This window comes from Eutrema salsugineum, unplaced genomic scaffold, assembly GCF_000478725.1.
Source record: "Eutrema salsugineum unplaced genomic scaffold, Eutsalg1_0 scaffold_16, whole genome shotgun sequence".
NCBI classification, from domain to species: domain Eukaryota; kingdom Viridiplantae; phylum Streptophyta; class Magnoliopsida; order Brassicales; family Brassicaceae; genus Eutrema; species Eutrema salsugineum.
Genome location: NW_006256858.1, coordinates 2,603,456 through 2,629,309, shown reverse-complemented (window position 1 = coordinate 2,629,309; position 25,854 = coordinate 2,603,456). Strand labels below are relative to the sequence as shown.

Below are 25,854 nucleotides of genomic sequence, written 5' to 3'. Positions count from 1 at the left end.
ATGTTGTTGCTCTTCAATCCTCATAATTATGTTTGATGTTTTGGCTTCAACTTCCTATAAGTTGTTTTGTTTTCTCGAATAAAAGATATGTAGTCTGGTCATATCGTTTTGTTTTTGATTATACACAGTGGTGGAGGTAGAATTATTAATTTATTATTCACCAGAGTCAATATTGTTAAATATATGTGTTAATTCACCTGTTTAATCCCTTTTTTGATAGCTTTACGTTTAATCTCTTAAAGAGTATGAAACATTTAATCCCTTTTTTCATGAGACGGTTCCTTACTCTTTCAAGCAATGTTTCTTGACTAATAATTGTGGGTTGAACATGCATATTTTCAACTTTTAGTTACATGAACAACTTCCTCGTTCACCACATCAAATTTTCCTTGAGAACACACACTCTCAACATCCGGATAGCTCTTTTGCCATAACGGTAGCTTATCTTAACATTTTTGGAGCATCATCCACACACTTAAATCCTAAAAATTCCGAACATTGGAGGGAATTAAGATACGACAGAGAAAGAAATAACAGAGTTTCACTAAACTACTAAAGCTCTTCATATTATCCTGATTCATCAGAATACGTATCAGCTTCGAAGACGAGTTGACATGAAATTGAAGCCTTGACCTCACTAGCCAACTCGTTGAGCATCTCACGTCTCTTTTCCAACTCCTCGAGCTCTTTAGATTCAATTTCTAATGTGGAGATTGTTGCTTTCTTCAAGCGTCTTGCGTTCTTTAGGATATATGCGGCCACTTCTTTCGCATCTTCTCGTTGCCATTCGTATTTTGTCCACACGAATGTCTCAAGATGGAACAACAAACATTCTGGTACACATTTCGGTTGATTCGATTTCCAGTCCACCAAACAATCTTTATCAATAGAATACCTTAACTGAGATCAGTCCAATGAAGGTAATCATTAAGATCATCAAAACTCCTCAGAGTAGAGCACTAGAAAAAGACTAATAAAAAAAGGTATTTGAGTAATGAAATGACTTACGCCGATGAGCTTGAGGATTTGTAATTGAGGAGAACCATCAAGCATCAGCGTAAGTAGATTCCACCACTCGCTTTTATTTGTACTCAGCTCCAAAGATAGAAGGTGACAGAAGATATTACCAGTAGGATACTTAACCTGTGCACGAGGCAGCATTAGTACACAAAACAGTGTTAGCCTTATATGCAGAGAAAAAGCTTAAATTTACCTCTAAGGGTGATATGCATAAGGAGAGGCGTTTGGCTGAAATTAGAGAAACCAAAATGTTCTCATTCTCTATACCAGAAACGGTACTGATTTCAGCCTCCACCAGCTCTGGCGCATTCTCAATCAGACAGAACTTAATCCAATCTAACCCTTTGATGTTCAAGTATTTCAAAGAAGGAGCATTTATCACATACCCTCCCTCCCCCTGTCCTTGGAATTCATCTACTATGGTTAGTCTCTGTAACGATGGCACCGCAAAAGTGTAAGTCTCCATAGCCATACCAAAACTTTGTCTCACAACCAAATCTTGAAGACTAGGGCAGCCACATGAACGGTTGAAAACAGATTCATCGTCTTTGAACTCCACATAGTAAAGGTGCAGCTCTCTAAGAGATTTGAAACAAACCCAAGAAGGAAGGTCTAGAATTGACCACTCGAGTTTCAAGACCTCGAGTGTATTGCTGCAGCTACACAAAACACTCGGAAATTTGACTAACCCTCCTCCTTCATCACACGATTCATACCAAAGATCCAGTACCAATTCACGCACATGGCGTGAAAATGCAATCCCAACCCATATTCCAACATCCAAAGCTTCAGATTTGTCTCTAACTATCAAACTAAGACTCTCTAGAACCGGAGCTTTATGTGAAAGCAAAGACCTACAAACAATCTCTGAAACTGTATAGTGCTCACTTTTGTGATCTTCAAAATCAAATTCGAGCTTTGGCACCATCTTCCAAAGAGATCTCCAACGTTTAGACAAAACACTCGTGGCTATGACAGTTTCTGTAGGAAGTGAAGATAATATCTCCAGAAGCAAAGCTTCAGGTAATTCGCTGATTCTGTCTTCATTTACAGAATTCCGATTTCTCAAGCTTTCACCACCGATTTTGCTGTCGACAAATCAAATAACAAAAGATGAGAATTTTAGGGTTCGAAGAATTAGGGATGGATCTTACAGCTAAGAAAACCATAAACGAAACAAAGAAACATACCACTGTCTATCAGAATATGTTAGTCGGTTTAATTGGTTTTGTTTAATTGATGTTGGTTAGTATGTTAACCAGCTCAAACCAGGTTCCTATATAAAGGAATCTTGTAATCATTTTCGCAATCAATCAGAGAATGAATTTTCAAGCTCAAGTCCTGTAACAAACTTTCTTCTATTATGGTATCAGAGAGCAGTGAGATTACAAATCTCACTCGATTCTTCTTCGTTTTTCCTTCATCGATCTTCGATTTCTCGGTTATTCCGCCGATTATTTTTCTTCTCCGATCTGATTTTCGATTATTCCGCCGATTATCTTGAATTTTGGCTATTCCGCCATTAAAGAAGCTTCATAAGATGGTGATTCGCAAAGGAGCTCGCCACACGGTTCGCGCAACTTCATCAGCTCGTAGAGCCGTCGCACGCGAAGATTCATCTCCAGAAGCTCAAACCTCACCAGAAGCTCAAATTCCTCCATTAGAGTCGTTGGATAGCATTCATTCACCGTACTATCTCACGAACGGTGACAATCCTGGACTCTCTATTATTTCTGAAGTATTAGATGGCTCGAACTATGACGATTGAAAAATAGCGATGACTATAGCTCTAGATGCGAAGAATAAACTAGCATTTATAGATGGATCAGTCTCGCGTCCACCTGAATCGAGTCATTTGTTCAGAATTTGGTCTCGTTGCAATTCCATGGTCAAATCTTGGTTGTTGAATTTGGTTTCGAAACAGATCTATAAGAGTATACTTCGCTTCAATGATGCATCTGAGATCTGGAGTGATTTGCTAGCTCGTTTTCACATCACCAACATACCAAGGTCATATCAATTGTCCCAACAAATATGATCTCTGCAACAAGACTCAATGGATCTTTCTACATATTATACAACCTTGAGAACTCTTTGGAATGAGTTAGATGGTGCAGATTGTGTTAAAATATGCCACAACTGCAATTGTTGTCAGGCGATGGATAAGAGAACTGATCATTCTCGTGTGATCAAGTTCCTTGCTGGCCTAAATGATTCCTACTCTGTTGTTCGGAGTTAAATTATCATGAAGAAACATGTGCCTACGTTGTCAGAAGTCTACAATCTTCTTGATCAGGATCATAGTCAAAGAAACCTTATGCCTGTTCAGAATGCCTCTGCTTTTCAAGTGTCTGCATCTCCTACGGTTCAGCCTTCAGTAAATGCAACACAGGGCTCGGCTAAGAATCAGTTACGACCAATGTGCTCTCATTGTGGATACACAGGACACACTGTGGACAAGTGTTACCGTATTCATGGATATCCTCCAGGGTTTAAACACAAAAACAAGAATGATAAGTCAGATAAGTCATCTTCTCAAGCTTCAACCAAGCCAATGGTTGCTCAAATGGCGATTACTGATCAGTCATCCTCAGACACTATAACAGAAATGACGAAGACTTTGACTAAGGATCAGATACAAGGAGTGATTGCTTATTTCAACTCTCAACTCCAGACTCCTCAACCTAACTCTGAAGCTTCTACGTCCGGAGGCACCATCACTGCATTACCGGGTATGGCTTTCTCTTCATCTACAATTTGTTTTGTTGGCATTTTGAAAGCTACCCGTAATGTTCTGTCATCTCAGTCCTGGATAATTGACAGTGGTGCCACCCACCATGTTGCTCATGATAAAAGTCTCTTCATGTCTATGTCTGATTCTTTGACTTCTTCAGTTACTCTTCCCACTGGTTTAGGAGTTAAAATCATTGGGGTAGGAAGAATTCAGTTAACTGATCGAATCATTCTGAACAATGTGCTCTATATACCTGATTTCCGATTGAACCTCATAAGTGTCAGTCAGTTAACAAAGGATTTGGGTTACAGAGTCACATTTGATGAAGATTCGTGCATGATACAGGATCATTCCAGGGGCTTGATGATTGGTCGAGGTGAGCAGATATCGAACCTCTACATCCTGGATATACCTTCTATCGATGCAAACATTACTTCTAGCTGTCATTTCTCTACGAATGTTGTTCTTGATTCCACATTGTGGCATAATAGACTAGGACACCCTGCTTTGTCTAAGTCTGATTCCCTTACTCATGTACTCGGGATTAAAGAAAGGAATAAAACTGATTTGCATTGCTCCGTTTGTCCCCTTGCAAAGCAAAAACATCTTTCTTTTCCTTCCAACAACGACATTCGCAAAACAGCTTTTGAACTGATACATATTGATATCTGGGGACCTTTTTCAGTTCCTACTGCAGAAGGATATCGATATTTTCTGACTATTGTAGATGACCATTCTCGGGTCACATGGGTCTATTTGCTGAGAACAAAGTCTGAAGTTCTCACAGTATTTCCCGAGTTCCTGAAGCTAGTTGAAAATCAGTATGGAACCACAGTTAAAGGAGTTCGTTCGGATAATGCTCAAGAGTTAAAGTTTGATCATCTGTACAAGGCAAAAGGGATTGTATCTTATCACTCTTGTCCAAAGACTCCAGAGCAAAACCCGGTGGTTGAGAGAAAACACCAGCATATTCTAAATGTGGCCAGGGCTTTAATGTTTCAAGCAAAGGTCCCATTAGAGTTATGGGGAGATTGTATTCTTACTGCTGTCTTCCTGATCAACAGATTACCAACTCCAGTATTAAAAGACAAGTCTCCTTTTGAAGTCCTCACTTCTTCTAAACCTGATTACTCTGGCCTTCGTGTCTTTGGATGTTTGGCATACAGCTCTACATCAACAAAGAATAGACACAAATTTCAGCCACGAGCAAGACCATGTGTGCTTCTTGGATATCCTTCCGGATATAAAGGCTATAAGCTTCTGGATATTGAGACAAAGACCATTCATATTTCAAGAAATGTTGTCTTTCACGAGGACATTTTTCCATTTGACGAAGGTAAATCTGACAGTGCTGATGATATTTTTGAAACGCCTGCAGAAATACCCTCTGTCTCACCAGTTGCTGATGGTCATCCTATATCTTCAACCAAATGAACACATAAAGCTCCGACCTATCTGAATGATTACTACTGCAACTTGATGTCTGCTGGAGTCAAATATCCTCTATCAGACTTCATGAGCTATGATCATCTTTCTGAACCTTATCGAGCATACATATGTTCTGTTACTAAATATCCAGAACCAAACTCTTATACTCAAGCTAAGAAGTCTTCAGATTGGCTCGCAGCTATGAATGAGGAACTAAGAGCTCTTGAAGGAACAGCTACGTGGGAAGTTGTTTCTCTACCACAAGGTAAACATTCCATTGGTTGTAAATGGGTTTACAAAGTAAAACTAAACTCTGATGGCAGTTTAGAACGCTACAAAGCGCGTTTGGTCGCAAAAGGTTACACACAACGAGAAGGGGTTGATTTTGTGGATACTTTTTCACCAGTAGCTAAAATGACGACAGTAAAGACATTGTTAGCAGTTTCTGCAGCGAAGAAATGGAGTCTGCATCAACTAGACATCTTTAATGCATTTTTAAACGGTGATCTGGATGAGGAGATATACATGAATCTACCTCCAGGATACACACCGAAAGCAGGTGAATCTTTACCACCAAATGCTGTCTGTCGTCTGAAGAAATCACTCTATGGCTTAAAACAAGCCTCAAGACAATGGTTTCTAAAATTCAGCACTACTTTGATGAGTTTGGGATTTCAGAAATCTCATACAGATAATACATTGTTTGTACGAAACATAAATGGAAAGTACATGGCAGTGTTGGTGTATGTAGATGATATCATTCTCACAAGTAATGATGATGCAGAAGTGGAACAACTGAAGATTGATTTGCAGAAGGCTTTCAAGCTTCGAGATCTTGGACCACTACAATACTTCCTTGGTCTTGAAATTGCTAGATCAAGCTCAGGCATTACTGTTTGCCAACGTAAATACGCCTTGGAGTTATTGGAAGAAGCTGGTCTTTTAGCTTGTAAACCTTCTAATATCCCTATGGATCCTACTGAAAAGCTGAGACAGGACAGCCAAGAACCAGTACTTGATGATCCAGAGGTTTATCGAAGGATGATTGGGAAGTTAATGTACTTAACAATCACTCGTCCGGATATTACCTATGCGGTGAATAAACTTTGTCAGTTTTCCTCTGCACCAAAGCCATCTCACCTAAAAGCAGGCTACAAAGTACTTCGATACATTAAGGGTACTATTGGTCATGGTTTATTCTATTCCGCAGATTCTGATCTAGTCTTAAAAGGCTTTGCAGATGCTGATTGGGCATCTTGCCCGGATTCTAGACGGTCTACATCTGGATACTGTATATTTCTTGGACCATCATTGATTTCCTGGAAATCCAAGAAACAACAGATCGTTTCTCAATCTTCTGCTGAATCCGAATACAGGGCTATGTCCTTTGCGACAAAAGAAATAGTCTGGCTTGTTAATCTTCTTCAGGAGTTACAGGTTCCTCAAACAAAAGCTGTTGCTTTCTACTGTGACTCCATTGCAGCGATTAGCATAGCCAACAATCCTGTCTTCCATGAGAGGACCAAACATGTTGAGCTGGATTGCCATTCTATCAGAGACAGAATCACTGAAGGCTTGATCAAGACGATGCACGTCAAGTCTAAATATCAGCTCGCTGATGTGTTCACAAAACCACTATTTCCAGGACAGTTCAATGCTCTTATTAGCAAGATGGCTTTACATTCCATATACTTGCCATCTTGAGGGAGGGTATCAGAATATGTTAGTCGGTTTAATTGGTTTTGTTTAATTGATGTTGGTTAGTATGTTAACCAGCTCAAACCAGGTTCCTATATAAAGGAATCTTGTAATAATTTTCGCAATCAATCAATCAGAGAATGAATCTTTTCTTCAAGCTCAAGTTCTGTAACAAACTTTCTTGTCGATCCATTTTCGCTAATAGAGACAAAAAAGAAAAATCTGCGAACGCTCCAAACGCAAACACAAACACAGCCCCAACACACGAATTCGGCTAAAGCTTAGATATGATAATGGCGGCGATTCAGCTTCAAAACGATTCACTTGTGTTGATTAGAAAAAAGGATCAGCGAGTCACAAAACCCTAACAGAGTAGTAAGAAACAGTGACACAACGCATAGGATCTGGAAAAGAAAGAAGACGACGAATGAAGAGAAGACGACGAATGAAGAGAAGACGTCGACAAGTGTGAGAAAATCAGACCGATCGGTTTTCGTTGGTTTCAAATCGAACCGAATCCAACATCCTCGACATCTCTGTAACCGGGTCGACACTTCAGTGGAAAAAACTGGTTTATTTTATTTTTTTTGTCAATAATTGCAACTTTATTAAACCCTAAACTATACATATATCCCATATAGTAATTAGTAAGACAGGAGTTAAGTAGTCAATAATTCTTCCGAAATGTGTACGAATGAATCGGTTTTTATAAAAGTTGTAAGTTCAGCGCAAGGCTGCCATAAATTTAACTTAATTTTCGTTTGGCGAATTTTAATCATACTATCCATTATATGTATGTATAAAAGATTTTGACTAGTTTTGATCTATTTTAGTTTTTAATTTAAAAACAAAAGCAAATGTAAACTCATTTCAGTTTCAACCACGTTAGGTGGTAGCCACTGGCTTTTAACCATTCACCAAGCGGTCAAAAGAGTTGTGGAACAGAAACTTCAAACTTGTTTGGGCGATCCCAAACCGGACAACAATTTTGGTTTGCCTTTCGGACCAGTTGCAGTTGTCTTGTGGTGTGTATCACAAATTACTAAACTTTGTTTATCGCAACCTAATAAGATTACTTCAACCTAATACTAATCAACCTAATAAGATCACTTCAACCTAATAAGATTACATTGTTCTTCATTTCTTTTAAAAAGCCGTTAGTATCTGAAAAAATGAAGTGAAACTCTATTCTTTCTCTGTCGTGCCCAATGTAACAGAAAACGTATGTGGTACTACCACTCTACGAGGACCGGAGTGTCTATAAGAAAACGTATCAGCTTCGAACACGAGTTGACATGAAACTGAAGCTTTGACCTCACTAGCCAACTCGTTGAGCATCTCACGTCTCTTTTCCAACTTCTCGAGCTGTTTAGATTCAATTGGTTTTGTGGAGATTGTTGCTTTCTTCAACCGCCTTGCGTTCTTTAGGATGTATGCGGCCACCTCTTTCTCCTCTTCTCGTTGCCATTCGTATTTTGTCCACACGAATGTCTCAAGATGGAGCAACAAACATTCCGGTACACGTTTCGGCTGATTCCATTTCCAGTCCACCAAACAATCTTTATCTCTATACGGCCATGACTGAGATCAATACAATTAAAGTCACTTCTAAGATCATCCAAATACCTCAAAGTGGAGCACTAGAAAAAGAATAAAAAAGGTATATGACTAATGAAATGGCTAACATCGATGAGCTTGAGGTTTTGTAATTGAGGAGAACCATCGAGCATGAGCGAAAGTAGATTCCACCACTCGCTTTCATTTGTAGTCAGCTCCAAATATAGAAGCCGATAGAAAATAATACCAGTAGGATACTTAATCTGTTCATGTGATAACATTATTACACAAAACAGTGTTAGCCTTTTATGCAGAGAAAACCACCACGAGAATCTCAAAAATCTTAAATTTACCTCTAAAGGTGATATGCGTAAGGAGAGGCGTTTGGCTGAAGTCAGAGATTCGAGAATCTTCTCATAGGTTATTTCAGAAACGTAAATGATTTTGGCCTCCACCAGCTCTGGCGCATTCTCAACCAGAAAACATTCAAGACCACTAAACCCTTTGATGTTCAAGTATTTCAAAGAAGGAGCATTAATCACATAACCTCCCTCCCTCATTACTGCGTTATTCTCTTCTATGGTTAGTCTCTGTAATGAAGGCACCGCAATAGTGAAAGTATCCACCATGTCCATATTGGGATGTCGAAAAACAACCAAATCTTGAAGGGTAGGGCAGCCACATAAAAGGTTGAAAACAGATTCATCGTCTTTGAACTCCACATAGTAAAGGTGCAGCTCTCTAAGAGATTTGAAACAAACCCGAGAAGGAAGGTCTATAATTATATCCTCGAGTATCAAGACCTCGAGTGTATTGCTACAGCTACACAAAACACTCGGAAATTTGACTAACCTTTCTCCCTTATTCCAAAGATCCAGTACAAATTTACGCACATGGTGTGAAAATGCAATCCCAACCCATATTCCAATATCCAAAGCTTCAGTTTTATCTCTAACTACCAAACTAAGACTCTCTAGAACCGGAGCTTTATGTGAAAGCAAAGACCTACAAACAATCTCTGAAAATCTATGGTGCTCACTTTTGTGAATTTTAGAATCAAATTCGAGCTTTGGCACCATCTTCCAAAGAGATCTCCAACGTTTAGACAAAACACTCGTAGCTATGACATTTTCTGTTGGAAGTGAAGATAATATCTCCAGAAGCAAAGCTTCAGGTAATTCGCTGATTCTATCTTCATTTACAGAATTTCGATTTCTCAAGCTTTCACCACCGATTTTGCTGTCGACAAATCAAAATAACAAAATATGAGAATTTTAAGGTTCGAAGAATTAGAGCTGGATCTTACAGCTAAGAGAACCATAAACGAAACAAAGAAGCATACCATCGTTGTTCCATTTTCGTTAATAGAGACAACAAAAGAAAAATCCTTGAGATTATGCCCAGCGAAGGCTCTAAACGCAAACACAAACACAGTCCCAACACATTTCGGCTAAAGCCTAGATATGATAATGGCGGCGATTCAGCTTCAAAACGATTCACTTGTATTTGATTAAAAAAAGGGATCAGCGAGTCACAAAACCCTAACAGAGGAGTAAGAAACACAATGCCACAAGATCTGGAAAAGAAAGAAGACGACGAGGGAAGAGAAGAAGGCCGACAAGTGTGAGACAATCAGACCGCTCGGTTTCGTTGGTTTTAAATCGAACCGAATCCAACATCCTCTGTATATAACTCGGAAGACACTTCAGTGGAATAAAAAAATTGATTTGTTTTTCTTTTTGGGTCCGATAATTTGCGACTACCATAAATTAAGTTAATTTTTGTTTTCATATGGCGAATTGTAATCATACTATCGAGGAAAATGTATAAATTTTTTTGATTAGTTTTGATCTATCTCTATATTATTATTTGAGTAAACATTTATAGAACTAACATTTATTTTGTAAATTATTACATAATATGCTATTATAAATAACAAAAAATAATTAAAATAAGAAAAGATATAATTGTCTTTCAAATCTATTGAAAAAAATATAAAAATTTGTGTTTTTTATTTAATAGAATATATTTATTATTTAATATTAAATTCAAAAATATAATAATTTATTAAATTATCCGTTTTAAATAGTATCATATTTTACATTCAATTAAAAAAAACATGAAATAAAAAATATTTTTTATTTAAATAATATAAGAAATCAAGATTAAAAGCTATGCTATTAAAAATAATGAAAATATGTTTTTACTAGAATTTACTATATTTACTTGATTATATACAAAAATATATTTTTTTAGTTATTTTATCAACAAATTAACATGAAAAAATGAATATACCACATATTTTTCATTAAAAAAACCCATGAATAGAAAATAAACATAGAAATTTTTAATACTATTTTAACTTTCACTTTTAGTTTATAAAATCTAAGTCATGTAATAAATTAATAACAATTTATTAACAATTAAATCAAAAAAATAAAATTTAGAACTATTTTAAATCATATTTTTTATTATACAAAGACGTAATATACTATAAATATGCAACGTTTTAAAAAAAACTTTTAATTTATAAAATCTAATTCATGTAATAAACTAATAATATTTTATTAACAACTAAATTCAAAAAAATAAATTTAATAGCTATTCAAGTCATATTTCCATTCTTCAAAGACGTAATATACTATAAATATGCAATGTTTATAAAAAAAAAACTTTCAAAAAAAGTATCATTTAAAATAAAATAATTACTCCGTGCTTCAGCGCGCAGGTTGATTCCTAGTTTTAATTTTATTTTAAAAACAAATTACAACAAATGTAAACTATGTGAGGTGGTAGCCAGTGGCTTTAACCGTTACCAAGCGGTCAAAAGAGTTGTGGAACAGAAACTTGGTTGGGGCGATCCCAAACCGGACACCGACTTTGGTTTGCCTTTCTTTCGGACCAGTGTGTCACAAATTAACTAAACTTCGTTTATTGCAAGCTCACGTTTTCAATCAGTATATAAAATCAAATTATGCAATCAATCAACTTAGATTGTTTATAAAATCAAAATAATTTCACTTCAATCTAACAAGATTACATTGTTCTTCATTTCATTTAAAAGCCGTTAACTTGTGAAACAATGCAGTGAAATTCTATTACTCTTTCTCTGTCGTGCCCAATGTAAAAGAAAACTTATGTGGTACTGCCACTCTACCAGGACCAGAGTGTCCTGATTTATAAGAATACGTATCAGCTTCGAACACGAGTTGACATGAAATTGAAGCTTTGACCTCACTGGCCAACTCGTTGAGCATCTCACGTCTCTTTTCCAACTTCTTGACCTTTTTAGAATTAATGGGTTTTGTAGAGATTGTTGCTTTCTTCAAGCGTCTTGCGTTCTTTAGGATGTATGTGGCCACTTCTTTCGCATCATCTCGTTGCCATTTGTATCTTGTCCACACGAATGTCTCAAGATGGAACAACAAACATTCCGGTACACAGTTCGGCTGATTCCATTTCCAGTCCACCAAACAATCTTTCTCAATGTAGAACCGCCTTGACTGAGATCAATGTGTAATCTTTAAGATCATCAAAGTTTAACTCAAAGAAGAAAAAAAGCATTTAACTAATGAAATAGCTTACATGGTGGATGAGCTTGAGGGTTTGTAATCGAGGAGAATCATTGAGCATGAGCGAAAGTAGATTCCACCACTCTCTTTGACTTGTACTCAGCTCCAAAGATAAAAGCTGATTGAAGATAATACCACTCGTAGGATACTTAATCTGTGCATGAGGCAGCATTAGTACACAAAACAGTGTTATCCTTATATTCACCATGAGAATCTCAAATTCTTAAATTTACCTCTAAGGGTGATATGCTTAAGGAAAGGCGTTTGGCTGAAATTAGAGATACCAAAATGTTCTCATTGGTTATATCAGAAACGTCAATGATAGCCTCCACCAGCTCTGGCGCATTCTCAATCAGACAGAACTCAATACCTTCAAAACCTTTGAGCTTCAAGTATTTCAAAGACGGAGCATTTATCACATAGCCTCCATCCCCGTCTCCTCGGTAATCATCTTCTATGCTTAGTCTCTGTAATGATGGCACTGCAACAGTGTAAGTCTCCGCATCCACATTGCTATGTCGTTCCACGAACAGATCCTGAAGACTAGAGCAGCCACATAAAAGGTTGGAAACAGATTCTTCGTCTTTGAAGTCCACACGGTAAAGGTGCAGCTCTCTAAGGGATTTGAAACAAACCCGAGAAGGAAGGTCTAGAATTATATCCTCGAGTATCAAGACCTCAAGTGTATTGCTACAGCTACACAAAACACTCGGAAATTTGACTAAATCTCCTCCCTCGTTCCAAAGATCCAGTACCAATTTACGCACATGGCGTGAAAATGCAATCCCAACCCATATTCCAATATCCAAAGCTTCAGTTTCATCTCTAACTACCAAACTAAGACTCTCTAGAACCGGAGCTTTATGTGAAAGCAAAGATCTGCAAACAATCTCTGAAACTGTATGGTGCTCACTTTTGTGATCTTCAAAATTAAATTCTAGCTTTGGCACCATCTTCCAAAGAGATCTCCACCGTTTAGACAAAACACTCGTGGCTATGACAATTTCTGTTGATAGTGAAGATAATATATGCAAAAGCAAATCTTCAGGTAATTCGCTGATTCTATCTTCATTTACAGCATTTCGATTTCTCAGGCTTCCACCACCGATTTTGCTGTCGACAAATCAAATAACAAAATACAGTATGAGAATTTTAGGGTTAGAGCAGGATCTTACAGCTAAGAAAACCATAAACGAAGCAAAGAAACATACCATCGTTGTTCCATTTTCGTTAATAGAGACAAATAAAAAGAAAAATCCTTGAGATTATGCTCAGCGAAGGCTATAAACGCAAAACACAAACACAGCCCCAACACACTAATTCGGCTAAAGCTTAGATATGATAATGGTGGCGATTCAGCTTCAAAACGATTCACTTGTGTTTGATTAGTAAAAAGGATCAGCGAGTCACCAAACCCTAACAAGGACAATGCATATATAGGATCTGGAAAAGAAAGAAGACGACGAGCGAAGAGAGGGAAGAAGGTCGACAAATGTAAGAAGATCAGACCGGTCGGTTTCGTTGGTTTTTAAATCAAACCGAATCAAACATCTTCGACCTGTCTGTGACTCATCCTCTGAACCGGGTCGACACTGCAGTGAAAAAAAACTGATTTATCTTACAACTAGTATTATCTCCCGTGCGTAGCACGGAAATGTTTTTTCATTCAATTTGTTTTTACATAAAAAAAATAAAACGAATTAGCATTCAATCGCAATAAGAAAAAAGAAAGATCAAAGCTTTTGTATCGTCATATATAATATATATTACCATTTGCAATTTGTCTTCAAGTTTGACCCTCAATTTATTTCTCTCCATCTCATGCTAGTTACAGAGTTGGCAACGTTCTTTCTTCTTCTCAGCTTAAACCAATCCAAGCCGTTTCATCTCAGCAGCTACACGCTTCTGATTGATCAAAGCACGAACTTGCTCCTTGTACTTGCTCTCTCTGGCCATCCTCATCATCATCGACTGAGCTGTTATTTCTTTCACGAACGCCTTTTCATATGCGAAGCGTTGAGAATTCTCTCTTTCCATTGGCTTCACGAGACTCCACTTGAGTTCCCTCTCTGACTGAATTTCCACGCTCGTTCTGGCTGCTTGTCTTAACTCATTTAATTTTGCTGGATGCATCTGTGCCTTTGAATGAATCTCCAATCTGCAATTCGAGAAAACAATCAGACAGAGAGAGAAGGATCACTTAAAGACTCTGATTGATTTACCTTTTCCATTCAGCTGCATGGAGCCTTGCCTCGATTTGTCGGATGATTGTGATGGGTCTAGGTTTCGCACGAGCCTTTCTCTAAACGTTGTGATAAAATTACTGCAGATTACAGTTTTTCAAGGAAAAATCTGGTAAGAAAAGTGAATTAGAGAATCAAAGACGTGGTTATTTAAGCCTTTTCTCAAAAAAAAAAAAAAAAGACGTGGTTATTTCAGTGTAAATGACCATATCGGGTAAGAAGAGTGAAGAATCTGTCTTCGGAGATGAGCATGGCGAAGCTTGTTTTCAATATTTTGAATTAGAAGGTACTGTCTACTTCTTACTACAGTCAGGCAAAAGCCTCTCACAAATCCTCCAAGGAACTCTCATTGCCGCTAGAGAAATCTCTGTTGCCATTTCAAGAGCGGTTGCTTTCCCTCAACCTTTCTTCATCGATCAAATCAGTGAACAATCTTAGTCAGAAATCTTATGAACTCAGCAAACAAACAAAAAAGCTGATTTTTATAGATGAAAGTCGAAGAAGAAGAAGATCGAGAGAGAGATAGGCTGAAACCGAATGAAAAACCTTATATAATCGACAAAGCTATTCAGTGAGTATTTGATAGAGGAAGTTGAAACTGTTTCAGAAATCATGACGTAGTGGCTTGAGAAAAATTAGGGAATTTTAGTTATTTTTTTGTTTTATCTAAAAACTTTTAGATTCCCTTTTACGTTTTTGTTTTATGCTAAGGATTACGCTAAATTGAATTTTATTTTGTTGTTCTGCCACATGTCACTATGTAATTGATTATGTGACTTGTGCTTTAGTATAACTAGGTGAGTATCCACGCTATGCGCGGGTTTTTAATTACAATGTTAAATTTTAATGATATTCATTGTTTGTGGAACTATCATTGAATCAAAGATTGGTTACTGTTTAATTAAATGTAAAATCTTTGTCCCTTGATGAGAAGAGAAGTTGAAATTATTGAAAATTAGAAATGTTAGACAGAATTATAATTCTTTATAGAGTGATTAAAATTAATTTCCTCATTCAGTGGTTTCTTTTTTTATAACTTCTAAAGAAAGAGCATATATTATGTAATCAGAATCAAACCAAATAATAAAGATTTCTCCTAAATGATCCAAGTTATTTGCACGATCACGAAGATGCTTGAAAACCCCACATTATTCTATCGCTATATTATTATGACACTTGAGTAGTAAAGACCGGTAAAAATTAAGAATTTAAATGTACGAGAGATGAAGAGGATAAAATTTGCTAATTCATCTCCTCTTGCACATTGATCAAAATGATCGAATTGTAGTCAAAACCATTACAGACAATTTGTTTACGCAAAATATTAGCTGATATGTACATAAATATGCAAAATGCATAAAAGGAACAATAACTAACCTTTTCTAACAATTTTCTAAACGCCTTCAATATCGTTCTTTAAGGAGCTGAATTTAAAACCCATTTAGAAGACCATTAAATTATTTCACATCATTGAATTTGAGGTTTCTGGGACCTTAACCAAAGTAGAAGACCACTGGATTCTTCCATTCCAACTAAAATGAAGTAAACTGGTTTACAAAAAACCTTATAAAGCCTTGACCTTATAAGCCATTACAAGGGTCGTCAATCTAAAGGTTATGGAGTGTTTGTAGGTATAAATGATGACACTACATATATAAGCTTTGCAAGAAAACATGTTCCAAATAAAGAAGAAGCATACCTTTAGGTCATTCTGTATTTCAGACATTTGATATCGTTGGAAATAAAAGTACTGACTTCCTACAATGTTGATTTCCTTTGTTTTTTGAAGTCCCACACTTCTTTGAATGTGTACCAACCACTTAACAGCATTATGCATTTCTTCTCCGTTGTTCTTAACATCTTCAGCTATTCCTCCTCTTCTTTTACCACTTTCTACATCCATTAACAGCTACATCATATCTGCTAACTCACAGAACGGTTTTACCATTATATAGATGTAGTATCAACATTCACATGTTTCTCTTTTTTTATTTAGTTGTACGATGGTGGAGATATAATAGAAAACGAAAGAAGATATAAACTTTTTAAAGTCAAAGTAGTGTCAACCTAAATCCATAACAGTGAAATAAAATATTTATAAAATGGGATAAATACAGTGGGAAAGACATACATTTGCTCTGTCCCTGGTTCCTTAGCGTGGATATTCCTCTAAATCCTACAAATGTCGATACCAATCAATCAATTATGATCAAAGCAAAACATGAATAAACAATTTGTATTAAGAACACAAGAGAATTCAATTGTACAAAAATTTAAACAAAAACTTCTTGGTCCCATTTTTAAATTACTACGGAACAAAATGATTTTAAAAGTTACACATAGTTAGCAAGGGGGATCTTACCAACGTAGTTGATTCCTGAGTTTGCTTCCACTGCCTTTACGTTGCTGACGTTTACCATCGGTTTTTTTACTCGAAGATCAACCTTTAATTATCTTGTTCGAACACCTTCAGGATCGCCAACACTTGTGCCCACTTCTTGTACCTCTGATTCCGTTACCTGTCGAATACATTAAAAACTAACAATTTTAGGATCTAATTCCAGCAATTAGATTGGAGAGATCGTATATATAGAATACGATGGTTTGATGAAACGTTGATTTTGTTTAACCATAAGAATCAAAAATAGACGTTCTCTTCAGCTATAAATCAATGAACCAAGTGGGAGAAGTATTATTGGGAATCTATTATCTATTCCCGTGCAGAAAGGCCAATTTATTTCAAAGTGCAATGCACATATGATTGCTGAGTATAGTGTAGATACATCATACATCACACATAAGTGAATAACTCTTGAATCAAAGCTTGTTCCCTAGAGACTACCAAACGCAAATTTAACAAAATGAGTAAATACCAATTAGTTGATTTCCGATTATCACAAACTCAATATATTTTCAGGATAGCCGAAAACAAATCGACGTGAACATTCAATGGAAAATTAAGAGAAGAAACACTTACATAATCGAAGGAAGTCATACTTACTGATGGCGCATGGGCTTCAGTTTCTGGGGAATCGAATTTCAGATGGAGTTTCTTTGACATCTCTTCACTCGAATACTCTTATTTTGTTTGCTCTTCCGCTAGATTGAAGTGACAAGAGGAAGCTTTAAAGTTTTTTAGTTTAGCAAAATGAAGCATCATTTAGTTTTTAATTTTGTAAAGTTGAGGAAAATAAATATAAACACGTGTCAACTTCTCCAATGCTGATGTGTCAAGCATATGGAGAAAGTCTTTCTCTTTTATATATAAGATAAGGACTAGTATTATCCCGTACTATACACGGGAATATTTTTGTTAACGTAAAAAAACAAACTTTAGTTACATATTAAGAAATCGTAATCAAAGAAGGAAAAATAGAAAACCTAGTACCCCATAAACTTCTCTGCGTGCTATCTTTCCTCCTCACTCGATTCCTTAAAAATCTGGTAAAATTATAAAACCAAGATGAGAATGCTTATTATATAGAGCTATTTTATATTAGTTACCTTTGGGAATAATTTCATTGACGAATTTGATTGTTTGAGTACCTATTTTTTTCTGGATTCCCACAACAGCACCGGTTTTGTCATCTTCAACACTTCATGTTCCTCTCGCTCCTACAATATAACCATACATAAATCAATTTTTCTTACCAAAAACTTAAAACATTGAAATTATAGAGAAAAGGTAGAAACCTCTCTGCTGTTTTCAATCCATCGCTGCTGTAAATTCTATTCTACAATAGCAAAACACTTAAACAATTTGATACTTTCGGAAGTGAATTAATGAAAGCGTTTTACCTTTTAACAGAAGCCCTTCTTGCAATTCTATTGCGATCTGCATTTGCGTTCTCTCTTACATGAATTGAAATGTCTTCTTAAGGATCATATCTCCAATAACACACTGCAAATCACTTGTCCTATATCTGCGCCAGCGTGAAGGTAGAAATTTGAGATGAAATCAGAATCTTTAGATGTCTCCGAGAAACTTAAGTAATCACTAATCTTCCACACTAAATCACTGCACAGAGTTATGTTTCGGATCAATTGAGAGTATCTTTAATATAGAAATATGGGAAAGAAAGATCGTGGATGATGAAAAAGGATCGTCAGTCGAGAAACCGTTATTTTTTTTGCATGATCTCGTTTTTTTTTTAATTTTAAAAATATATAAACACAAATTATGTGGCAGAATTTAATTGGCCAAGTGACTTGTGCTTTAGTAATATAAGGATTCCCACAACAGCACCGGTTTTGTCATCTTCAACACTTCATGTTCCTCTCGCTCCTACAATATAACCATACATAAATCAATTTTTTTACCAAAAACTTAAAACATTGAAATTATAGAGAAAAGGTAGAAACCTCTCTGCTGTTTTCAATCCATCGCTGCTGTAAATTCTATTCTACAATAGCAAAACACTTAAACAATTTGATCCTTTCGGAAGTGAATTAATGGAAGCGTTTTTACCTTTTAACAGAAGCCCTTCTTGCAATTCTATTGCGATCTGCATTTGCGTTCTCTCTTACATGAATTGAAATGTCTTCTTAAGGATCAGATCTCCAATAACACACTGCAAATCACTTGTCCTATATCTGCGCCAGCGTGAAGGTAGAAATTTGAGATGAAATCAGAATCCTTAGATGTCTCCGAGAAACTTAAGTAATCACTAATCTTCCACACTAAATCACTGCACAGAGTTATGTTTCGGATCATTGAGAGTATCTTTAATATAGAAATATGGGAAAGAAAGATCGTGGATGATGAAAAAGGATCGTCAGTCGAGAAACCGTTATTTTTTTTGCATGATCTCGTTTTTTTTAATTTTAAAAATATATAAACACAAATTATGTGGCAGAATTAATTGGCCAGGTGACTTGTGCCTTAGTAATATAAAGATTCCCACAACATCACCGGTTTTGTCATCTTCAACACTTCATGTTCCTCTCGCTCCCTACAATATAACCATACATAAATCAATTTTTCTTACCAAAAACTTAAAACATTGAAATTATAGAGAAAAGGTAGAAACCTCTCTGCTGTTTTCAATCCATCGCTGCTGTAAATTCTATTCTACAATAGCAAAACACTTAAACAATTTGATCCTTTCGGAAGTGAATTAATGGAAGCGTTTTTACCTTTTAACAGAAGCCCTTCTTGCAATTCTATTGCGATCTGCATTTGCGTTCTCTCTTACATGAATTGAAATGTCTTCTTAAGGATCAGATCTCCAATAACACACTGTAAATCACTTGTCCTATATCTGCGCCAGCGTGAAGGTAGAAATTTGAGATGAAATCAGAATCCTTAGATGTCTCCGAGAAACTTAAGTAATCACTAATCTTCCACACTAAATCACTGCACTGAGTTATGTTTCGGATCAATTGAGAGTATCTTTAATATAGAAATATGGGAAAGAAAGATCGTGGATGATAAAAAAGGATCGTCAGTCGAGAAACCGTTATTTTTTTTGCATGATCTCGTTTTTTTTTTTAATTTTAAAAATATATAAACACAAATTATGTGGCAGAATTTAATTGACCAGGTGACTTGTGCTTTAGTAATATAAGGATTTTTGTCCATAATTGCAACATTTTTTTTTTTTTTTAACAACATAATTCCAACTTCCATTAAACGTAAAACTAAATCCTATATTATACAAGAGTCTAAACCATCGACATACACAGTTTTCTTATTGGTTTAGTGGATCTAAGCTAATTCCAATAGCAAACGACAAGAAGCTTTTCGTAAGCTGCTTGTGTTTTTTTGGGATTAGAAGTTACTGCCAAAGCTTTTTCATAAGCACTCAGATCATCGGGAGTGAGACAAGGGAGTGACAGCAACACCTGTCGTGGAAATGGGTGTCTCTGGGAAAGATAAACAAATATCTCATGGCACATACCTACTAAGACAGAACTGTTGTTCACATTTTCATCTTTGGCCAAGCTCATGATGAGTGCATAGAACAAATCTTTCGAAACAAACTCTTGGAGCTCTCCGTTGTTTGTCATTATATGGCTAGATGAATAAGGCTAATACAGAAGAAACGGAGACTAGTGATTGTAATACCATCTGTCCAGGTGCAGGCAACGTAATTAGCATCAATGGATGTGTAGAACGTGTCTCCAATGGCTACAGAGAGTTGCAATACACGGTATCCACTATCACGTTATAGCTTTCAGCCAATTTTGAATATCAGATGCGTTTCCTTTACTAGAATAAGTAAATAAGGCCTTTGCTGGTTCACGGCTCCGGAATCCTTGGAGGCTCTGTAACTCGACTTCCGATATCTTCATTGCTGCTTTGAATTTTGTGGGTAAAGTTTGATTTACAGCAGGAGACGACAGAGAATTTGATAACACGAAACAGTTTTAAGAGCGGTGGTAATATCCAAGAAAGGTGACAAAGACAGAGGATGACTCGTCTCAGAGATATTGTTCAGCTTCCTTTTTTTGAAATTGCATCCGTTAAGAGCGTTCTCAAAGAGCATGACTGTGTTGACAATAGACCGCATAACGGTCGGGTTGGAGCATAAACGAACAAAACCAGAGGGACTAGACAGATAGTCATTTTGCCACTCTGGTTGAGTCAACTGTTGCCGCACTGGTTCTAGTAACAAAGCAAAACTATCTTGCTGCGCTTGAGCTCCTGACGCAGAAGTCATAGCAAAGAATGCTTCCACAAGACTACTCTGCTCACCAGGGAGCAAAGTTCCTTCTCTTTGCAAACGTGTCATTGTATCAGCTAAACCCTTCAAGTGAGGAATAGAGCTTCTGTCAGCAGCTTTGGCTACACGCATCAAAGATGAACAGATGTTTAATCTTGCAAGTTTAAATTGAAGACTAACTGGTGGAAGAGAGGTAAGAAGTGCAAACATCTTGTTGATAACATTTCCAACCGCATCTGGAAAATACTTGAGGAAAGGAACCATTGCGTTTAGATAGTCCCCGTGCGCTTGAATAAGTATTTATATATAGAAGCTCCTGAAGCAAGTCCTTGAATATCACGTGAAGTTGAGAATGAACTTCAGAACTACCACCAGCGAACTCATTTGATCCACAGAAAAGTCTTCGCAGAATACTTTCCAAAAGCAATACTCTGGCTCTTCATAGCAGCTGCATACTGACAAGGAGTTGAAGGACCCGATATATTCTCAATGAGCATGATCGTTCTGGAGGATATTTTTGTACTGGCAATGATGGGCTTGTGAGAAGAGATGAGTTTGACCAAACCAAAGAGCCTCTGCTGGTACTTGCAAAACTCATCTTTATCATCATATTTTGATGGCTCAAGATAGGTTTTGTTTCAGGAAGGACTTCCTCCTTATTCGACTGTTGGAATGAAACATCCAGAATTGTGCTGGCGATATCATCATCTATAAGGCGTAAAAGCTCCCTTTTTCCGCCATCTTGGTGCAAAGAACTATTGACGATCTCGGTGGCTGATCCCTTTCCACTTGGCGTAGGAGCCTTAGGTTCTGAGATTAAACTCCATTAACTCCAGCCAGAAGAACAGTGACTCAAAGTGGATACCAAACTTATAGTGTCGGAAAAATCCAAGCATCTGTTTCAAATAATGAGTTTGAGCACCAGTATCTGTGAAGATGCACTGTAAATTTGTGGAGCCTAGAGAGACCATAATTTTACAGATACGTTCAGTAAAGTCATATCCACTTCCATTTATTAACTCCAGAACTTGATTTCAATCTGCATAAAAGTTCTGCGGAGAAGCTAGTCAAAATCTGAAACACATGACTGATTGCAGAATCAAATTCATCACCAGAAGCATCAGAGGGTCTTTTTCTTGAGCAGATAAGTGCGAAGAACATACAAGCAAGATGGCAGAAGTCACTAGAAGAAAGTAAAGATGCAAATTGGTCAACAATTCTGTATTCAGCAAGATCTGGAACTGGAACCCATTCTGTGAATGAGTTGATGGCATTCAAACAAGCAACAACTGCATCTGAATGCTGTTTCGACAACTCCCTGCTGCATCCCTTGCAGCCCCAAAGTGTTTTTTCAAGAAGATCATGCAACCAAACCAAAATATCAGGAAGCCCCTGGAACAGAAGCGTATGCTTCTTGTCTTCCAACTCCTTAGTACGATCTCTATGATATTCAGAAAGCCGTTTCACTACCTTCAAAGTCAATTCTGTCTGTAAAGGGCCTCGGGAGGACAAAGAAACTAGTAATAAAAAACAACTCTTTCCACATCTTCGGATCTTCCTTTTCAAAAATCGCAGCTACAAGCGACTGTTTCACCTTTCATTGCACATTCTTCGCATGGATTAGCTACCTCAGACATCAGTTCAAAGGAAGCACCACAGATATCCATGTGCTTGGAGGGGCTCAATTCATCCCACCGAAATCTAACCAAATACTGCAAGGATGATAAAACAGTGCTCGCAATTTAGGTGAGTTTCAAAATCTTGCCATCAGAAATAACGCTGGAGCTTAATCTCTGCTCAGTTTCTTAAGCTAAGTTTTTTTGTTCATTAGCAACAGACAGTTAAATAACAACACAGAAAGTAAATCGTCTTAGCAAGAACCTGTAGCATCTTAGAGGCATACAAGCGAACTTGTAAAGGCCAGTCCTTTTCCACAAGATGAAACGAAACTTGAGACAAACTCCTAACATCACCTTCCTTAATCTGCAAATATAAATTACAACAGCTTAATCAAAAGAAAATTGCAAAGCTGTTCTTGGGATAGGATTTTCACATATATAAATCAAAAATTACCGATCCAAGATATGTAACAGCGGCTTTGCAAGCATCAACAACAGTGGAGTCAGAATCAGAAATCACCACAATCTGTCGAGCCACATTCTCGATGTTCCAAGTTGTGGTCATGATCAGCTTCAATCATATCTTTTCCGTTCAACACTTTCACACGATCCTCGTTCATAGCGTCTTACTGAATCGCAACGTTAAGTCCTATATCAGACTTTCACACGTTCCGATTCATCCAAAACCCTATAGCCCTAAGGAAACGATCCTCTAGGGGTGGGCAAAAAAACCGAACCGAACCGAACCAAACCGAACTGAACCGATCTATTTTCAATATAGAATCAGTTTGGTTGATGTTTTTCTCAACCCGAATGGTTCGGTTCGGTTTGGTTTAAAACCGAACCGAACCAAAAACCAATACATTTATTTAATTTAATTTATTAGTTAATTTATAATATTAGTATATATGAAATATTGTGAATTTGTGACACGATTTCACCCAAACTGAACCGATTTTATTAATTCTAATTTTTTATATATATATTTTCTAACCTACTAGCTAAAAATTCTATATAAAATCAAAATCCTAAAAAACTTACAAACTCATATACCTAAGCAGCTAAAACTCTTATCTTCTTCTCATTCATTGTCGTTGATTCTCCATAGTCTAAAGGTAAGATTTTTTAACATAATATTGAAATATTCTAATAAGTCTTTTAGATAAAAAAAAAAACAGAAGTTTGATGCTAATGAACAATTATTGAAGGTTTTGATTTTTAGTTTTTGAAAGTCGACGTATCGTAAAGTGATTGTCTTTGATATGTGGATTGAATTATTAATAATATGTTTCTTTCCTATGTAGATGAATAATAAAACCAGGACCAGCAACAAAAGAAAAGAGTATGATTCTCAAACACAACCGCCAAAGCCGAAAAGAACACTACCACCACGATCACCGGCATGGGAAGTTTTTACGAGACTTAAGGATGATGAATTGAAGTGTTCATGCAATTTCTGTGGTAAAGTCTATTCATGTAATCCTGCTACATGTGGAACTTCCAATTTAAATACACACATGAAAAAGTGCAAAGCTTACTTGGATCATAAGGAATCTGAGTCTCAGAATGTCTTAGTGTCTAGTGGTGGAAGTGGTGATCATGGTGGTAAAGTTGTTGGTATGACAAAACCTTTTGATCAAATTGCTTGTAAGCAAGCAACGGTGAAAATGATTATCATGGACGAACTGCCGTTTTCTTTTGTGGATAATGATGGGTTTAAACAGTTTTGTGAGATTGCTATTCCTTGGTTTATTATTCCGTCGCGAAGAACAGTTACAAGAGAAGTTGCTGGTCTGTATAACGCTGAAAAAACAACATTGAAGACTATGTTAAGTTTAAATAGGCAAGCGATCTCTTTTACCACCGACATATGGACTTCTATAACTACTTTGAGTTATATGGCTGTAACTGCCCATTTTATTGCTAAGGATTGGTGATTGCATAGAAGGATTATTAGTTTTAGTCCTATTCCTGATCATAAAGGAGAGACCATTGCCAATCAATTTTTAAAATCTTTGGATGATTGGGGTATTGAGAAAGTATTTGCTATTACAGTTGATAATGCAAGCAGCAATGATAAAGCTATCAACGTTTTGAAAGATCGGTTGCGTAATAGGAACAATGAAGCTTTGATGATGGATGGTGAATTTATGCACATACGATGCTGCGCACACATACTGAATTTGATTGCCAAAGAAGGTTTGGATGATATCATTAACAGCATAATAAGTGTTCGTAATGCTGTTAAATATGTGAGGTCTTCTGGTTCAAGACTAGACTCCTTTAAGCGCTGGGTGGAGGTTGAGAAGATAACAAGAGGAAGTGTGGTTTTGGCTTGTGTTACAAGGTGGAATTCTACATACTTGATGTTGAAAAGTGCACTAAAATATCAAGTTGCATTTGATCGGATGGCTGAAATGGATAAGCCGTATGATGCATGGTTTAAGAACTTGATTCTAGTGGAAGAAGAGGAAATGACCTCCAACATCAATTGATTGGGACAAAGCACGTCATATGGTAACATTCTTGAAGTCCTTCTATGATTCGACTTTAGCATTCTCTTCTTCTATTAAAGTAACATCAAATGGTTGTTACAATGAGATATGCAAAATTCAATCAACTGTGGCAACTATGTCTTATAGTGAAGACGCTGATTTGAGAGATATGGCTTCTGCAATGTCGGCTAAATTTGATAAATACTGGGAAGGTACAAAGAATATCAATAAGATATTGATAGTGGCTGGTGTACTTGATCCTCGTCGCAAAATGGTTTTTATAGAGTATAGCTTTGAACTCATTTATGGGAAAGGTAATCCAAAGTGCAAAGAAATGTCTAAGTTGGTGATGGATGATTTGCAGAGAATATTTGAGCTATATAGTGCTCGGTACACCACTTTAAAGCTACAATCGTCTGCTGCTCGTGACAGTGAGAATGTAACACAGTCCAACCAAGATCATAAGGATATGGAAGAAGACAGAATTGATGATCCCTTTTTAAGATTCATGGTTGCTAAGAGAACTACTTCAGAAGTTGTAAATGAATTGGAGAAGTATTTAAAAGACGAGCTGTACGTAGCGACTGAAAACGGTATGGGACTTCCGTTTGATCTTCTAGATTGGTGGAAGACAAATAGTTCAAAATATCCAATTATGTCTCTAATGGCCAAAGAAATTCTTGCTATACCAGTATCTTCTGTTGCATCTGAAAGTGCTTTTAGCACTGGGAATCGTATTCTAGACCAATATCGAAGTTGTTTGACTCCTGCTATGGTCGAAGTGTTGGTTTTGACCCAAGACTGGTTACGCGCTTCACGTCGT

General features: G+C 36.7%; 3 protein-coding genes, 1 long non-coding RNA gene and 1 pseudogene across 6 annotated transcripts; all 5 read right to left on the bottom strand.

Annotated features, from left to right (window-relative positions):
* Positions 1-369: 369 nt before the first annotated feature.
* LOC18021088 (FBD-associated F-box protein At3g49020) lies at positions 370-2,159 on the bottom strand. 2 transcript variants are annotated; one of them, XM_006403999.2, is made up of 3 exons: positions 1,214-2,159; positions 1,009-1,143; positions 370-900 (listed from the first exon to the last, which is right to left on the bottom strand). In XM_006403999.2, the coding sequence occupies exons 1-3, from the start codon at positions 1,946-1,948 to the stop codon at positions 568-570; spliced, it is 1,203 nt and encodes a 400-aa protein (XP_006404062.1). In that variant the 5' UTR covers positions 1,949-2,159; the 3' UTR covers positions 370-567. The 2 variants fall into 2 exon arrangements, with proteins under 2 accessions (XP_006404062.1, XP_024013841.1); XM_024158073.1 differs by having other exon boundaries at positions 507-878.
* Positions 2,160-7,914: 5,755 nt separating this feature from the next.
* Positions 7,915-10,054, bottom strand: LOC18021087 (FBD-associated F-box protein At3g49020). Of its 2 annotated transcripts, XM_024158042.1 has the most exons (5): positions 9,780-10,054; positions 9,290-9,676; positions 8,791-9,178; positions 8,566-8,700; positions 7,915-8,461 (listed from the first exon to the last, which is right to left on the bottom strand). In XM_024158042.1, exons 1-5 carry the CDS (start codon positions 9,791-9,793, stop codon positions 8,066-8,068), a joined length of 1,320 nt encoding a protein of 439 aa, XP_024013810.1. In that variant the 5' UTR covers positions 9,794-10,054; the 3' UTR covers positions 7,915-8,065. The 2 variants fall into 2 exon arrangements, with proteins under 2 accessions (XP_024013810.1, XP_006404061.2); XM_006403998.2 differs by having other exon boundaries at positions 8,791-9,676.
* Positions 10,055-11,524: 1,470 nt separating this feature from the next.
* Positions 11,525-13,234, bottom strand: LOC18021086 (FBD-associated F-box protein At3g49020). Its single transcript, XM_006403997.2, has 4 exons — positions 13,221-13,234; positions 12,243-13,122; positions 12,023-12,163; positions 11,525-11,940 (listed from the first exon to the last, which is right to left on the bottom strand). The coding sequence occupies exons 1-4, from the start codon at positions 13,232-13,234 to the stop codon at positions 11,536-11,538; spliced, it is 1,440 nt and encodes a 479-aa protein (XP_006404060.2). The 3' UTR covers positions 11,525-11,535.
* Positions 13,235-15,902: 2,668 nt separating this feature from the next.
* On the bottom strand, positions 15,903-16,745 carry LOC112087894. Its single transcript, XR_002900296.1, has 3 exons — positions 16,615-16,745; positions 16,384-16,428; positions 15,903-16,145 (listed from the first exon to the last, which is right to left on the bottom strand). It is a non-coding gene; the product is annotated as an uncharacterized LOC112087894 (long non-coding RNA).
* A 3,197-nt stretch (positions 16,746-19,942) lies between these two features.
* Positions 19,943-23,149, bottom strand: LOC112087815 (annotated as a pseudogene).
* Between the last annotated feature and the right edge of the window lie 2,705 nt (positions 23,150-25,854).

Bases quoted from the DNA above. Each gene is read 5' to 3' on its own strand.
- LOC18021086 (XM_006403997.2), bottom strand. The intron at 12,164-12,242 runs GTAAATTTAAGA...CCTCATGCACAG, and splicing joins TAAGCATATCACCCTTAGAG to ATTAAGTATCCTACGAGTGG. The intron at 11,941-12,022 runs GTAAGCTATTTC...CATTGATCTCAG, and splicing joins CCCTCAAGCTCATCCACCAT to TCAAGGCGGTTCTACATTGA.
- LOC18021087 (XM_006403998.2), bottom strand. The intron at 8,701-8,790 runs GTAAATTTAAGA...TCACATGAACAG, and splicing joins TACGCATATCACCTTTAGAG to ATTAAGTATCCTACTGGTAT. The intron at 8,462-8,565 runs GTTAGCCATTTC...TATTGATCTCAG, and splicing joins AAAACCTCAAGCTCATCGAT to TCATGGCCGTATAGAGATAA.
- LOC18021088 (XM_006403999.2), bottom strand. From the start codon at position 1,948: ATGGTGCCAAAGCTCGAATTTGATTTTGAAGATCACAAAAGTGAGCAC. The intron at 1,144-1,213 runs GTAAATTTAAGC...CCTCGTGCACAG, and splicing joins TATGCATATCACCCTTAGAG to GTTAAGTATCCTACTGGTAA. The intron at 901-1,008 runs GTAAGTCATTTC...GACTGATCTCAG, and splicing joins AAATCCTCAAGCTCATCGGC to TTAAGGTATTCTATTGATAA.